Source organism: Nothobranchius furzeri, chromosome 18 (assembly GCF_043380555.1).
Source record: "Nothobranchius furzeri strain GRZ-AD chromosome 18, NfurGRZ-RIMD1, whole genome shotgun sequence".
Lineage (NCBI taxonomy): Eukaryota > Metazoa > Chordata > Actinopteri > Cyprinodontiformes > Nothobranchiidae > Nothobranchius > Nothobranchius furzeri.
The window spans coordinates 22,514,369-22,531,852 of record NC_091758.1 but is presented as its reverse complement, the minus strand read 5'-3'; the positions used below and the strand labels follow the sequence as shown (position 1 = coordinate 22,531,852).

General features: G+C 39.2%; 1 protein-coding gene across 3 annotated transcripts in view; it reads right to left on the bottom strand.

Annotated features, from left to right (window-relative positions):
• Nucleotides 1–17,484, bottom strand: part of fndc3ba (fibronectin type III domain containing 3Ba) — a 131,134-nt gene that overhangs the window by 29,587 nt on the left and 84,063 nt on the right. For all 3 annotated transcript variants that reach the window (XM_015969634.3, XM_015969635.3, XM_015969636.3), the window contains 7 exons: nucleotides 8,168–8,226; nucleotides 3,631–3,782; nucleotides 3,478–3,537; nucleotides 2,453–2,591; nucleotides 2,059–2,112; nucleotides 1,833–1,957; nucleotides 349–523 (listed from right to left, as the gene is read on the bottom strand). In XM_015969634.3, coding sequence (XP_015825120.3) covers nucleotides 349–523; nucleotides 1,833–1,957; nucleotides 2,059–2,112; nucleotides 2,453–2,591; nucleotides 3,478–3,537; nucleotides 3,631–3,782; nucleotides 8,168–8,226 — 764 coding nt within the window. The remainder of the gene's footprint in view (nucleotides 1–348; nucleotides 524–1,832; nucleotides 1,958–2,058; nucleotides 2,113–2,452; nucleotides 2,592–3,477; nucleotides 3,538–3,630; nucleotides 3,783–8,167; nucleotides 8,227–17,484) is intronic.

Sequence of the window (17,484 nt, the reverse complement as noted above, 5' to 3'; positions counted from 1 at the left end):
TTTTTATATGGTAATTTTTACTGATCCATATAGAAATATATATTTATTTATATGAATAAATACATATACATATCTATTTATTATTTTGTGAATATACCTTTTGTTATATGTATTGATTTTTGAATTACCGGTAGATGATTTTATTTTCTCCTTTACTTTTTACTCTGGCGATTTAAGAGGATGAAGATCAGAGACTAGAACCGAATAAAGCTTTTATATGGAAGCACTTGTATATCAATATTCTATTTCAAAAAGATGAGCATTAAATTAGGTTTTCTGTTCATGACTTATGTTTTAGACATTATGAAATGCTTTGTTTGTGAGGAGGAATGAATTTGCTCTACTAACGCTGTTGTCCTCCTGGATCTCGAGCGTGTATTTAAGCTGCTCCTCGCCGGGGCTGCCCTCAGGTCGTACCCACTCCAGGGTGACCCAGGACACGCCGGCCCTGACCAGCCGTGGCGCCAGAGGCAGAGCAGGCAGGGTGCCCATGGTGTAGAATACCACCTCCTGACTGAAGCCACTGCATAAAAACACATCTTCATTTCAGTCACATTTTATAAGATATATATTTTTTTTTTTAAAGCACTGACCTGTGGAAGAAGGAGCAGATGTCATGCGTCATGAATTTCTAATTCAGCAGAAAGAGGCTTTTCGAAGGGAGAAGTGGAAAGAAAAACTTACGCCAGATTGCAAAGAGGTGAATGACGCTGAAGGTAAGGGAGCTTCAGCAGAGAGCAAGAGGGTCATTTGGGGATTCCAGAACGAAATGTGTAACCTTTTTAAACAACTGGTAACGAGTGTCTCCTTCCTTTAGAGGAAAAATCTTCCACTCTTCTTTACAGAATTGTTTTAACTCAGCCATATTGAAGTGGTTTTCCAGAACTAAAAACCTGTTAAAGGTCAAAGGTCAGGCATTCTCCTCCTCAATCTCCTGGTTTCATCAACTACAGCAAGTGGTCCAGGTCCTGAAGCAGCAAAGCAGCCCCAAGCCATCAAACTACCACCACCATGCTTGCCTGTTGGTATGATGGTTTTACTCCAGATGCAACGACACACACATCTTCCAGAAAGTACTTTTGTCTTGTCAGTCCAAAGATTTTTTTCCTAAATATTTTGGGGACCATCAACACTTTTTGAGGAGACTTTGCTTTGGTTTTGTTCAGCTGAGATTTTGGTGCTCCACCATGGAGGACATTTTTACTCGACCTCATCACTTTATAACTGTTAAATCACAACCTCTGACCGGAATCAAAACCAAGTGAGGTGTATAGTGCTTTAGATGTTTTTCTGTGTCATTTGATTCTTGAACACCACTGGGACGAGACATGATGTATAGGTTTTTGAGCTCTTTCAGCCTTCGAGGGCAGATTCATTGGGAAGTTTGTCTGGGAATAATCAGGTCTGGGTGAGCTGAAGTCAGCCTTTCAAAAAATATGTCGTTAATCATAGTTTATTCATGATTTCACCGGGAAAGTAATTGTTGTTGGTTTTTTTTTTTTTGTTTTTTTACAAAGAACCAGGTTGGCGTGGATATTTTTTTCTTTTAAAAAACAAATGAATATTTTGAAATCTGTATTTTGTATTTACTTGGGTTGTTTTTGACTATACTGATTTGCTGATCTGAAATATTTACTTGTGGCAGCTCAGAGCTGTGTCCATCTGAACTAAACTAAAAGAATGTGTATTTATCTCCGCTCTGTTCCCCCTTATTTTGTAACCCTAGTTTAACGTTTCTGAACATAACAAAAAAGGCGGGAGGAGGGGAAAAGCGGCATTCCACGTGCATTAGCACGTGCGCACAAAACAGTGTGTGTGTTTAGCACCAGTACCTTGTGCCCATGTCGTTGTGCGCAGCCACTCTGAACGTGTAGCCGCAGGCGGGAAACAGCCGCGTCAGCTTATAGTGTCTCTGGTTCCCAAAGTAACATTCTCTAAAAACACTGTTCTTCTTCCCCTGAAGGTGTGAAGAGGGACAATCATCATATATATTATTTAACATTGAATGTGGAATCTTTATTGATTGGCTTTGTTTTTGAGGTGCAGGTAAAGACTCACCTCGTTCCACTCGAGCAGGTAGTTTGAGATTTTGGATCCGTTGTCCACTGGAGGCTGTGGTCGGAACAAACCAGGGCAGAAAACAAAACACAACGATTGAGAGCTTAGTCAAGTATGACAGACAGCAACAATAAACTCATCATTAAATAAATAAATAGAAGCCTGATGTGTTCTTGGAGCAAATCGACCTCATATCATGTCTGCGTGAGTGATGAGAGTCTTTATCGGTGGCAATGTGAGTTGATAAAAATGTACTTGATGATGAAAGGTTAAAATGGACATGTAGATGGTGTTTATTTGACACTGCGGGGCTGATAAGATAAACCAGGTGCAGCACACTAACTTTTACAGGACATTTATTCTGTAGTTTCAGCATCAAAACATGCAGCTGTACCTTCCACTGTAGACTGAGGCTGCTCTTAGTGCGGTGAGTGAGTTTTGGGGCTAGTGGGGCGTCGGGAACGCTGCAGTGTGTGGTGAACGAGCCGGGCTCTGAACACGAACCTCGGACAGATTCATATGTTGCCGTCACCCTGACGAGAGAGAGAGAGACAGGAAGAGAGAGAGAGAGAGAGAGAGAGAGAGAGAGAGAGAGAGAGAGAGAGAGAGAGAGAAAGGAGAGAGAGGAGAGAGAGGAGAGAGAGGAGAGAGAGAGAGAGAGAGAGAGAGAGGAGACAGAGAGAGAGGAGAGAGAGAGAGAGAGAGAGAGAGAGAGAGAGAGAGAGGAGAGAGAGAGACAGAGAGAGAGAGAGAGAGAGAGAGAGAGAGAGAGAGAGAGAGAGAGAGAGAGAGAGAGAGAGAGAGAGAGAGAGAGAGAGAGAGAGAGAGAGAGAGAGAGAGAGAGAGAGAGAGAGAGAGAGAGACATATGAACATCCATGTGGTTTCTAATTCTCACCGGGGTTGGGTCTGCTGACAACAGAAAGTGTTTCCAACATGTCTCGGAAAGCTTGTGAGGGGCGCTTGTCCCTTGAATTTTGAATATGTCCAAAAGCTTTCAAGTAAAATCGTATTTTCTGAAAAGAGCCATTGGGGTCAATTGGAACTGGTCTAGAATCATTTTCTCAGCTTAATTGTCTTGAGTCAGAAAGTGTGAGAAATGTTAAACAGCTTAGAAACAAAATGTAGAGCAAAAAGAGAATAGAGCAAGGTTAAAAAATGTTTATCATTAGCAAAAATCATTCAGTGATCTGTTTTAGCCAGTTTTCTGCATGAATGGTTTTAATTGGTTATTCAACAATTTTCTTTTCTTCTTTTGGTCCATCAACCAACCCGTAAAATATTCTAGTCACACACAGAATTCTGTTCAAATGGATTCATCAAAATTTGTATCAGATGGTTAGAAATTGGTATTGGCCTTCAAAACCACCTAAAGACTAAAACTCTAAATTATATTGAACATGGCAAGCTTAGTTCCTTACCGTACGTGGTAGTCTGTTGCTGGCCTTAGGTCCTTCAGGTGGTACTCCAGTTCTTCACCACTGAAACACGAACCCAGACAACATCCCACCATTATGTTTTGACTTAACTGCGTGTAGCAGCATGTTGTTTCTGCACTGATCTAATCTTTTTACCTGTATATGAGACGATACTTTCCGTCCTTTCCCTTATCTGAGAGAGACACCTCATAGGAGCAGGACACCGGCATCCCGTTACCATGCCTGTTTACCAGTCCAGCTGGGGGGGCCCAGGACAACCGGGCAGCCCGTGCCTGAACATTGGACACCTATAGGACAAACGTCATTTACACACTTTAAAAATTATGTACAAAACTAAACAAAAATATTGAATATTTTTGCAGAGCTAAGTTACAGTAAATTAATAGGAATGAAGATGCTTTTATTTTGTGTGTTTGTGTTTTGCTGAAATCATTGTAACAGATTTAGATGCAGCTTCTCAGATGCATCAACACCTTATGAAAACAAAACAGCTAAAGGGAAACTTGCGTGTTTGCGTCTCTGCATGCTAACAAAGGTTTATAGAAATCTGGGGTCTGGTGGGTGAAACCAAATCTGAGTTTTCGACAAATTCTCCACAAATATGTTTTTTTTATTTATACTTAAGATCATTTTGGTTGTGTGTCATGCAGCAATGACCCAACTCGATCCCAGTGGCTGTTTACTACAAACCCAGAAAGATAAATATTTATCCAAACAAACTTTTTTTAAAAGGCTAAATCCCAGTCTTCATAAAATGTTAGAATCTGTGTTAACTTGTTTGTATTGGTCAGCAAGATTAGGCAAAAAATATTAAGCAGAATATCATAGAGGTTTAAAGGGCCAATGAAAAGAAAAAACAAAGGATTTCTGAATTTCATGTCAGAATTCAGACGTTTTTCTCAGAATTCTGACCTTTTTCTAAGAATGCTGTACTTTTTTTCAGAATTCTGACTTTTTTCTCAGAATTCTGACCTTTTCTGTCACAATTCTGACTTTTTTCTCAGAATGCTGACCTTTTTCTCAGAATGCTGAACTTTTTTCTCAGAATTCTGACCTTTTCTGTCACAGTTCTGACTTTTTTCTCAGAATTCAGACTTTTTTTCTCAGAATTCTGACTTTGATCTCAGAATTCTGACTTTGATCTCACAATTCTGACCTTTTTTCTCAGAATGCTGACCTTTTTCTCAGAATGCTGTACTTTTTTCTCAGAATTCTGACCTTTTCTGTCACAATTCTGACTTTTTTCTCAGAATGCTGACCTTTTTCTCAGAATGCTGAACTTTTTTCTCAGAATTCTGACCTTTTCTGTCACAGTTCTGACCTTTTTCTCAGAATTCAGACTTTTTTTCTCAGAATTCTGACTTTGATCTCAGAATTCTGACTTTGATCTCAGAATTCTGACTTTGATCTCACAATTCTGACCTTTTTTCTCAGAATGCTGACCTTTTTCTCAGAATGCTGTACTTTTTTCTCAGAATTCTGACCTTTTCTGTCACAATTCTGACTTTTTTCTCAGAATGCTGACCTTTTTCTCAGAATGCTGAACTTTTTTCTCAGAATTCTGACCTTTTCTGTCACAATTCTGACTTTTTTCTCAGAATTCTGACTTTGATCTCACAATTCTGACTTTGATCTCACAATTCTGACTCTTCTCCCCAGAATTCTGACCTTTTACCCAAAATGCTGACCTTTTTCCCAGAATTCTGACCTTTTTCCCAGAATTCTGACCTTGATCTCACAATTCTGACTTTCTCAGAATTATGTACTTTTTCTCAGAATTCTGACCTTTTTTCTCAGAATTCTGTACCTTTATCTCAGAATTCTGTACATTTTCTCAGAATTCTGACCTTTTTCTCAGAAGTCTGACCTTTTTTCTCAAAATGCTGTACTTTTTTCTCAGAATTCCAGCCCTTTTCATCAGAATTCTGACCTTTTTCATCAGAATTCCGACTTTGATCTCACAATTCGGACCTTTTTTTCTCAGAATGCTGTACCTTTTTCTCAGAATTCTGACCTTTTCTCTCAGAATTTTGATATTTTTCTCAGAATTCTGACTTTGATCTCACAATTCTGACTTTTTTCTCAGAATTCTGACCTTTTTCCTCAGAATTCTGACCTTTTTCCTCAGAATTCTGACCTTTTTCCTCAGAATTCTGACCTTATTCTCAGAATTCTGACTTTGATCTCACAATTCTGACTTTTTCTCAGAATTCTGACTTTGATCTCACAATTCTGACCTTTTTTCTCAGAAATCTGACCTTATTCTCAGAATTCTGACTTTGATCTCACAATTCTGACTTTTTTCTCAGAATTATGTACTTTTTCTCAGAATTTTGACCTTTTTTCTCAGAATTATGTACTTTTTTCTCAGAATTCTGTACCTTTTACTCACAATTCTAACTATTTTCCCAGAATTCTGACCTTTTTTCTCAGAATTCTGTACCTTTTTCTCAGAATTCTGTACTTTTTCTCAGAATTCTGACCTTTTTTCTAAGAATTCTGTACTTTTTTCTCACAATTCTGTACTTTTTTCTCAGAATTCTGTACCTTTTTCTCAGAATTCTGACTTTGATCTCACAATTCTAACTATTTTCTCAGAACTCTGACCTTTTTTCTCACAATTCTGTACTTTTTTCTCAGAACTCTGTACCTTTTTCTCAGAATTCTGTACCTTTTTCTCAGAATTCTGTACCTTTTTCTCAGAATTCTGACTTTGATCTCACAATTTTAACTATTTTCTCAGAATTCTGACTTTGATCTCAGAAGTCTGACCTTTTTTCTCAGAATTCTGTACTTTTTTCTCAGAATGCTGTAATTTTTTCTCAGAATTCTGACCTTTCTCTCAGAATTCTGACTTTGATCTCACAATCCTGACTTTTTTTCTCAGAATTCTGACTTTGATTTCAGAATAATTAACTGGAACCTTTACAAATTAAAATCCCTGAGATTAAGGTAGTACATTTATAATATGGACATCTGGATATTATTTAAGGTGGTACAGTTATAGACAATAGACTTCATAAAAGAAAAGCTGCCTCAAAAAGGAAGAAGACCCAGAACGGATGTTTGTGTATTTATCTGTAAATTTACCACTTCTACATTAGAGCTGGCAATCAGATAGAATATTAATTTTATTTGGTTTATATCTTAATGCTCTTTTAGGTGTTTATTTGGTTTTATTGGCCCCTGTATAGTTTTGTGGTGTACCTGTCAGCGCACGCCGGTGAATGAAGCGGAGGTAAGGATCCACACGCGGGTGAGGGAAGCAGGCAAGCAGACACACAGGAACGATTAAGGTTTTAATGGGGAATATGCCATCATAGAAACAATGATCCAACACGAGACACAAAACTGAAGGGGTTTAAATACAAGAGGGCTGGGAGTTTGGGTGATTGGAAAGTGAGAGGCAGGTGGGTGCAATTAACAGAGACGCAGGACAAAACCAAAAGGGGAGACAGGACAGGGTGTGACAGTACCTCGCTTTGGTCAGCTCACATGCTGTGTTTAAATGCACTTTTATAAATAAATTTGGTATGGTATGGTAGAGAACATCCAGATGGTTTTTTCTGGTGAATTTGTGACACAAAATGAATGATTTTAATTATAACGATGTGACTTTCAGATTGATAAATTCAACACATCAATGAAGCCTTTTCATGTAAACACATGAAACTACTCCCTAAAGTTTACCCACACTGCTAAAGTCTCAGCTAAAGACAAAAAAAAAAAAACATTTTCTGAGTAACTTCATCATTTTTTACAACAGAGACTGAATGATGACGGATGGATTCATTGGTATTTAGTGCATATTTTAAAACATATTTATATTAACTTTTATTGGATGTGAAATTGGAAACCTCAAAGTGACACGTTGTATCAACAGCTTATGACACAGTCATCGTGTTTACTTCCCCTTCACTTCCAAGTCTCAGACACTTCTCCTTCAAGGGTCATCTGAGGCAATAGGAGCTGTCAGATATCTTAATTTAAAATATTTTAAGCTGTCACAGCTTCACTCTCCCAGTCTATTTCAGACTGTTAAATGGTCCAATTGTACATCCTGCTGCTCAAACCCATAGCTAAGAGTGTGCGATCCCCTCCGCCGACCCACGTCTGCACAGTGTGAACTTATTCATTCCCATTCCCCTTGAGGCTAGAAGATAAAGAGGGCTGTTAACAGTATTTATAGTGTTGCTCAGCTGATGGAGAATCAGTGAGGAGTAGAGAGTTTGGATGAGACAATGCTGCCCTCATCTGGTCACTTTGAGTACAGTCTGAATGGTTCCACTAGGTGTTGCCAAATTCCCAAAAATAACATGGAATAATGAGTAATGCACCACAGTTACAAGTTATTATTGTGGTTAGCATCAGCATTTTCATACTTATCAAATAGGCAACACACACACACACACACACACACACACACACACACACACACACACACACACACACACACACACACAGGAAAGACATCAGGGATTAATCCAGCAATGAATACATCAGACAAGAGGGTGATTGATGAACGTGGTTTTGAGTGTGTGTGTGTGTGTGTGTGTGTGTGTGTGTGTGTGTGTGTGTGTGTGTGTGTGTGTGTGTGTGTGTGTGTGTGTGTGTGTGTGTGTGTGTGTGTGTGTGTGTGTGTGCACTCAGTGAGAGAGGTATTCATACCCACCTGTGGTTTGTCGATTGTAGACAGCATGTCTTGAACGCGCTTCCCCTCTGAATCATGATCTGAGGAGACACGGAGAAGAAAAACAGAGTAATTAATGAAAATAATTACAATTTCAAAGATGAAGATTCAGCAAAGAGACTGAGTGGATTTTCTAAGAAGCCTTGGTTTATTTGTGCAGCATTTCAACATCTCATATCACCTAGTTAAAATGAACTAAAAGTAAATAAATAAAACCAGGAAATGTTGATATACTATAGAGACTCTTGTATTTTTATAAGCACAAGTCAAATGCATGCATCAAACCACACACTGTCTTAAAATACTCTGTTTAAATAGTAATTTTCATCAAATATTCTCTAAATAGAGTGAAAGAGACTAAATGTCTTTCCGATAGCCTATTGGATGATGTGTGATGCAACACTTGTTTTCTCCAACATGTGCATATTTCATCTAATCATGATTAAAGCAGCAGGCCTTGTGTCGAAAAACATATACGCAAATTATCAAACGTTCCACAGAAAAGCGTGAGTCACCAGTTGATGACCCAGAACAAGCAAAACCAGGATCCCCCAAAAAATTATGACATTATAAATCATCCACGACATCCATTCTGCTCCATTTATAGAAACTGAAGATTGTTTTTCCAAGTCTTTTGGGTCTGGAAATCATTATCCTAATCACTCCGATGTATCATTTTCAATCAGCTGTCCCCAAATCTGTAAATCTTTATTTTAAAGAAACATTTGACGTCAGTGGGATCGTTGTTGTGGTTTCTCCAAACCGCTAGTCATGTGTAGAAGATTTTACTATATGATGCTTTTGAATTACTTTAGTATAAAGTTACATAAACCTGATAAGAGGAATAACAGGAATTTCACTCATTTTCAGTTCAGTAAATGGCTGTTTAATGTTTGCTAATCGACCTCAACCTTACGTAACACAAAGCATCAATACAAAACAGACAAGTTATCAAAAAAAACTGTTTGAATGGGACCTTTAGGCACATTGTTCAAGAGAATTTCTTCCCAATTCTTTAGTTAGTTCAATTCAGTTCATTTATACAACACCATGAGCGAAAATTAGATTGTGACGTAACCATGAAATGCATTGTGGGATGCAGCCCTATACAAACAAGTGTGTATTTTGCATGGGTGCCTATAGGTCTCTGTTGCTCTGCTCGTCTCAAGGTTGTAGTTTCGCCTCCTAAATATGTTCAAATGGGAAGGAAGTGAGCACTGATTTGGGGAGGTCCTAGTCGGACTCTAGATACCCAGATTGGTTAGTGGAGGGGACATTTTTTAGTCATTTTACAAAGCCGGGTAAGGTCCGTGACAAAATTAAACGGCTGCAAAGGAAAACGCCTCAAGCTAAAGACAGGAAAAGCTAAGTGTATTTATAGTATTTATGTAGAAGAGCAGATTTCCAAAGTGTGGCGCAGATCAAGGGTTGCGCATATATTTGTTCCATTCCGTTTGCTGGTGGGAAAAATCCTACATCCTAGAATGACGTGGAAACATTAGCAACACTTTAAGATGTGGAGTTATCCATGAAACAGCGGCGTAAACAAAGAGGTCAGGCTGCAAGTCTCGGCCAAACAGCATCCAAATGTGGACTAGAGGTGGGTAGTACGTAATAATAAGTGATGACACAAATAATAACCTAAGACTAAAACAAAAAATTACTTAGAGAAGATGTTACTTCAGCACTTAGAGTAATGAGTAACTTTTTGAGCACAAACGTTTGACTTTTGTTGCTGTCCATTTGTTTTTATCGACGTCCGAGCACTCCGTACGTGTTCTTTCAATTGGCAAATTTGGTTTGTTTGTTTAGTACTAACGCCCAGCAGCACTTGTACGATGACGTCACCCTATTCACAACAAGAGTTGTCTCAAGGCACTTAACACAGCAAACAATCCAATTGAACCTACTGATCAGTGTATTAAACACTGTTCATTATTTCGATTAAACTAAAGTTTCATATCTTAGGAAACCCAGCAGATTGCATCGAGTCACTGACTTGTTGTGTCCGTGACTTTACAGCAAGTCCCATGCTAAGCAAGCATTTAGCCACATTGGAGAGGAAAGCCGCCCTTTGACAGGAAGAAACCTCCAACAGAACCTGGATCAGTATAAGCCGCCATCTGCCATGACCAACTGGGCATTTGAGAAGACGGAGCAGATGCACACAAAGAAATAAACAAATTAAATTGTAGTTGTACTTTCTATGTTAAAGAAAGTAAAACGTTAATACCAAGAAGGTATCACAGCTCCAATTGTATCTCAGTACCAACAGGGAATAGCTGTATACTACAAGGCTTGACCAAAATTTCTACTGCAAATGATTTTGATGTGTCCACTTTTAAATTTTAAGGCAAACTGCACAATATGCTGTTGTGTTCAAGCACAAGAAGTGGATAAAAAAATGAGTGACAGGAAGCTAACGCCCAAAGAAAAACCACCTGTATCAGTTTAAGTGATTACCTGAAAGCTAGGCTCCTTGGAAGCAAAGTTTAAAGGAATGAGGAGCATTTTAAAAACATTTCCACACAGGAATATTAAAATATAAGAACATATTTCTAATTCAAAACGCCAGAAAGGTTGCCTATTTTGGGTAGAGGAGTTGTTTTGGAGCAACGCAGCTCCAGGAATGAGACAATACAACAAACCACAGTCTAACCAACATCCATGCATGGCCCAGTGACACAACTACCTGTGACTTATTGGATGCCCAGGTTTAACATTAGTGCTGGTGTGAGCTCATTTGTGTGGGTAATGTGTGTGGTTTCTCCAGCCAGAGGACACCTGCGTTCTACATCTGGCCACTCTAAATCACACAGGGTGAATGTGAGTCAAGTAGGAAACAAAGTCCTGTTGACAAGGAGAAGACTGTCAAATACATGAAGTAATAGTTACAAACTCTTTCAATTTTAACCAACATAGCATAACTAACATATTATTTATTATACTGCCTCTTTAATAGAATGAATTTGGTGTTTTGTTGGTTTGCACCCAACAGGTGTGTAGAAACAATAACTGGAGTAAACGCTTTTTAGATACATTTAGATACTAATTTTTAACCACCAGTACCAAAATAGACAACCTAAATAAAAACTTTTGAAAATTATCCCAATCCAACCTGGCCTAACGAAACTTAACATGAATCTATGTCCTTAACCCTTTGAGCCCGATCGTCCCCTAATTGGGGGACAAACAAGTGTAGTAGCAAAAGCCTATAGGGCCTTAAAACAGATGAAACCATGGTGAGCACATTGGGACGTAATTAAAAGTACATCTTTGCATGCAACCAAATGTCAAGCATGGTGGTGGAGTGGTGGTGGAATAGGTACCAGCACCTTTCAGACAATTAAAGTCTTTTAACTTTTGCATCCAAACCTCGGTGTTGCACATCTCCGCAAATTTAAGACCGTATGCTGAGTGAATTCATGCAGTGGGACCATTTGTTGTGCATAATGTCCTAAATTCCTCCTCTACAAAGAGTTGGACCGATAATGTTAGACAGACAAGAACTTTAAAGACATTCGTTCTATGGCGTTTTATTTTGCCCCCATAGCCTATGAGTGCTGTATACCTAGTGCAAGTGTTGAAAAAGTGATGTGTGAGCACATTATGTGTCTAAGCCCCTGTGACAGGTTCTGAGGGGGAGGCGGCCTCACTATGCCTGGGGGTTCATGTATGACTCATGGCAATAGTGATGTCATGGAATTACAACCTCAAGTTGACCTCCCTGTGTGTGAATGTGTGTGTCAGAATTAAAAACAAGCGCAAAAGGACTCTGTGTGTGTGAGGCAGGGTGCTGAGTTACAAGGACTGGTGATGGGCTACAGGAGCAGTGTAATTAAGCTACCGTGGGAGTGTGTGTGTGTGTGTGTGTGTGTGTGTGTGTGTGTGTGTGTGTGTGTGTGTGTGTGTGCGTGCGTGCGTGCGTGCGTGTGTGTGTGTGTGTGTTGAGTCTGGGAGCACGAGAAGAGTTCAACAGATGAAGTACAAATTCTGCATCACTGCTTGACCTGTTGGTTCATTAGTATTTAAAAGAAGACATGCACTCTTGTTCTTTCTCATAAATTTCAATGAAACCAGGTCTTTTCTTTTTATGGAATGAAATCATAGTAAGACTTTTAGTTTCAGACATGACCCAACTTATTCCACCCATTTATCACCATGGAGTGTAGAGAACGTAGCGGTGGCACTTCTCTCCAACATCCAAAAGATCCTCCACACCATCAGATGGATCTTCTTATTAGGTTAAAGGTAAAAAAAAAAAAGATAAACTTCTATCAAGACAGGATCATGATTTATGAGAATTTGTTTAATCTTCAACTTTATATTCATAAAGCTTAAAGAGCAAGTCACCCCCAAATCAACTTTTTTTGCTGATAAACTTGTGCTGCATACACATGTAGTCAATAATTTGGCAGTTTAGTGCTTCTCAGTTAAAAATGACATGTTCTGCCTAAAACTGTCAGTGTTGCGCCCTCTTCAGGTAAAAACTCTCCACTGCATTTCAATTTAAATCTGCCATCGTTATTGGCTAAGAGGTACACTATGGCGTTAGCTGGTACATTATGATGTCATAATGCCGTGAGCCTGTGTGTGTAACTGTTAGCGACTCCACCCTCTCGGTCTGCCAGGCAACAGCATTTGTTGCATTTTTCAAAAAGGAAATTGGAGTATAAGACTCTGGTAGGGGGTGACTTGCTCTGTAAAGCTCTTAAGAGTGAATCTGCAAACAAGCTAGGTTTTGAACGCTAACCCTGTCACAGAACACTCACCCCTCCCCTCGGATATATTCCCCAAGATGCTTCTGCCAGAGCCCAAAATTCATGATGCTGGAGGACACAAGATAGCGCTAAACACCAAGAGTTTTTCTTTTTGGGACTCTGGTAGTTTGTTCTAAAGTTGAAGTGGTAACAGCCAGCTGTTTCTCCCACTCTGACATCACACCAGTGGTGTTCTGTTGCCAATTACAAGAGTGCGTAATGAGTGGAGAACCCAGGGAAGTGTGGAAGTGCAGCGGTTTGGCAAAACCGACAACTGGATCGTCCAATGGTTTCTTTATGTCTGAAACGTGACGGCGGGGCTTTTTAGACAAATACGAGAAAACCACTTCATTCATAATATAATATATATATATACACACACACACACACACACACAAATATATATGTGTGTGTGTGTGTGTGTGTGTGTGTGTGTGTGTGTGTGTGTGTGTGTGTGTGTGTGTGTGTGTGTGTGTGTGTGTGTAAGTGACTATACAATGTTAGAATGTTGTTAAGAAGCATGAAAAAAATGTTTTAGGCTACTTCTTTTCCAGATTTACCATTGTAGCTTTAAACTAATTTTTCAGCCATTTTGAGTTCATTTCTGCACTAAACTTATAAATAATAAATTCTTTAAATTGATGTTATGAAGCCCTGTACAGGCAAAAAATGAATAATTTATAACTTTTATACAGAAAAGCTCCAAAAATGACAAATGATAAATGATGAAATATTCCTTTAGTGAGTTTGTTCCACTTTAAATTTAATAGGATGACTTTTGTGGATATTTGTTTTACTTGTTTCTTCCCATAATGTTCCATGCCAAAGTTTTCAGTGTTCTCTGAGTCAGATGAAAACTGAAAAAAGATTAAAACATTTTAAAATGGCAATTAAATATTAAGTCAAAGGTAAATATCACTACTTTAACCACCCATCAGTGTGTCCCTGGTTATGAGCCAACAAACAAGCTCAGTCTGGAACGGAGGAAAGAGACTCAAAAAGAACTAAAATCTGGTTGTTTCAACTGCTCAACCTGACGGCTGACCGTTACGACTCGCCAGTGTCTCCAGCTGCTGGAGTGTTTAACATAAAGATCTACCACCAGGAGCTGATGCTGACAGCAGAAACCAAACCTCCTGACGTCTCCGCTGCCCGTTGCTTCCTCTGTTCTGTTTTTGTGCTGCCCACGCAGACTCACTTCCTCTCCCCGTCTGACCTCACATCCTGTCTGTGCCTGTGTTTGATTGCTGAGGAGAACCAGACAGAGCGAAGGAGTGCAGCGGACGGGCAGGAGAGAACGAGGAGGACGGCCAAAGCCGGCCACTTGAAGGACGGCGTGCAACGAAAAAGCACGGGGGAGAGAGGTCTGCATAAGAGATTAGGGCACAAGGAAATTGTGAGACAGACGCAAGGATCCACAGAGAGGAAGAGAAAGGGAGGGATGAAAGGAAAAAGAGTAGGATAAGGCTTAAGGGGGGATTGTGGCAAGGATTATGCTAACCTTTGTGGCATCATCTGGGGATGTAGAGCAGATGTGCACCTCTGATCACAGTCAATATGTTACATAAACGTTGCTATAAATGTGTGTATTAACACAAACTGCTGGTTCAGTCGGACTCATCATTCTCCAACAGACAGAAAAAAGTTTTAAAGTGATGCTTTTTATGATCGTATCATTAAACTGAATTATTTTGGTTTTATCTGTTTTTCTACATCGGAAAACTCTAAAAATAAGTTTTATCTGTCCAACTGCAGCTGTGAATTAGTATTTTTCCGAACGTCTAGACGTTCCCTTCCCCGATAAACATGGCCCGAGACAAAAACAGGTAAGAGGAAGCCCTTTCAGAGCAGACAACTCAGTGGTGATCCTGTCAGAACGAGTGGGATGTCTCTGGATAAATGCCGTCACTGATCAGGTCTGAACAGTGTAGATAACATTAGCAGAGCTACAGTCTTCCTTTCCTTTAGTCTGGATGTTCAGACTAGTCCTGAGCTTACCCATCCTGATGGATGGAAACTCTATTTCTCCACGCAGAAGCTGTTCGCAAAGCGATCTAAAACAGGTCAGATAACGGTTTAGGTGGCTTGGCCAAATGTTTCATTTTACACTTATTGGAATATGTACATATGCATGTTGCTCGATTCAAATCACTGGTTAGTTAATGATGCATCTCTAACACATGTTTCAGAAGCAAAATATATATTTAGTTTGTCTTCCTGCTGAGTTACAGAGTTCTCCATCTTTAACCTGTTTTTTGTTGTTGTTTTGTTTTCTTTAGGAAAACATGCCTCACATAAAACAAGTCAAAAATCTTGCAAAAGAGAACTTATTAAACTGAGGTTTTTTTGACACTGATGGGCTTGCATTCCTCTTGCATGATGGCCTCCACGTCTTAGACACAGTCTGTCTGCACTGGGACAGAAAAAGACCTTTAAGGCCTGCAGGAAAAATGTGAAAAATGTGGCAACGGCCGCTCACTCAACCCCCACTTCGCACAAATACTGGGCCACAGGGTGCGTGTGGTGTGTCGCGCAAAAGGAAGCAGAGTGAGATTTCCATCTTTAGAAGCCTCTAATCAGGAGAACAAAGCAAAGAAACATAAGTGATAAAGTAAAAGTGGTATATTGGCTGGAGGGGAAAAGAGGGAGGATGAGGAGGGGATGTGAGAGAGAGAGAGAGAGAGAGAGAGAGAGAGAGAGGGGGGGAGAGAGAGAGAGAGAGAGAGAGAGAGAGAGAGAGAGAGAGAGAGAGAGAGAGAGAGAGAGAGAGAGAGAGGAGGTGAGGAGAAAATGGAGGTACAGACGATGGATTCCACACTATTATCATCGGCTGCATAGTGAGCATTCCATGTGTTCAACAGCTGTGCTCTCTCTCTCACACACACACACACACACACACACAGTATTGGAGTTGTTGGGACGTGCCTAAAATCGACGTTGTCATGGTGAAGAGTTGTTTCTCATGGTCCTGAATTGAAGGGGATTAGGCTGGCACAAATACATTTATGAGCAAAAGAAGAAAGGACAAAAATTAATTAAAAGAAAAAAATAAATACAATTTAAGAATTGCATTAAAGTTCAAAAGTTACATTTGCATATATTGACATTCATTCACATAAAATTCCTTTTGAATCCTAACAAAACTCTGCTAGGGTTTCACAAAGTCTACAAAAGCATTTCCAATCTGCCGTTGCTGTGCAAAACACTGGAAAAAATAAATTAAAAGGCTTGTGCAACCAAAGTGGATGCAATGAAAGTCACACTGAAAGTAAAATAAATAAATCTCTGGATGTACACGTGTAATTGTGTTCTCCAGTTCCCCACGGTAAACTGATTTCCCTCAATAATTAGGTTTCATATGTGGATATAAACATAGAGACCTTTTCTACTGCTGCTCCTTCTCTTACAAGAAAATGGGTGTTTCAGCTGCCAACAAAGACCAAAGGACACTAGTGTGATGTTGGGAATTGCACAAGGCTGTGAGGTATTGTTGAGGAGAGAGAGGCTTGACCCCATTCAACTCTGTCTAAAGAAAAAAACATAATAATATAAAACTTTAGCATCACTTTAGACTGGCTAATCTAAGAACAGCAAAGGCAGCTGGAGAAAATGGCAGACTATCAACAATTATGTTAGCAAATAGAGCAAAGAAAAGCAGAGTCGCTATAACTTATACGCATATTTTATTCAACTTTTAGTTAAAGATTACTGCAGAAAGATTACTGCAGATGGTGACACTCAGACCTAACTTCATTTCCACGTTTTTATACATTATCTGGTTATTTGGCTCCACTCTAAAACACGTCAATGCTAAAGAAAAGCATTTTATTTATTTATTATTTGTATATTACAAATATTCGTTATTTATTTTATTTCACTTCAATTTGAATCTCCAAGAAGTTCATCAACAAGCAGCAAATGCATGTTTGAGCCCTCTTCCCGACTCATTTTAAATGCTGCATTTGGTGTTTAGTTAAAAAATGAAATAAAAAGACAGTAAAATAGTTCTAAAAATCTTAATATTTAAAACTGAGAAATACAAACTACTTTTTATGTAAAATAATAGCATTTGCTGTTTAATTGATTAGGATGCAACATATATTTAAAACTAAAAGACATTTTCTGCAAAAAGATGCATTTTACATAAGTATTGTGGCTTTACTTGTAGGATAGGTTGATGCTGACTTTTGCTCAGTTTGACAGTATGGGGACGTGTTCACCTTTATCACCATGTTCACTCACTTGTTGTATTTATTGTGATTGGAGAGGACAATCATCAGTTCTAATCCTCGTTACAAGATATCAGCAGGAAAGGCATTCCTCTTCTGGTAAATCCATGCCTCCTTCTCTCCTCGTTTCCCGCTCTGCTCTTATTAGCAAATTTCTTTCTTTTTTCTGTCTAATTTCCTGTCGTCTCGCTGTAGTCAACTTTCCACCAACTCTCTGTTTTCCACCTCACCGCCCGTCCATCTTGCCTGACAAACATGGCCGTATTTGGGTTGCTGGGAAGGGGAAGGAGTTTGTTTGGGGAGGGATATG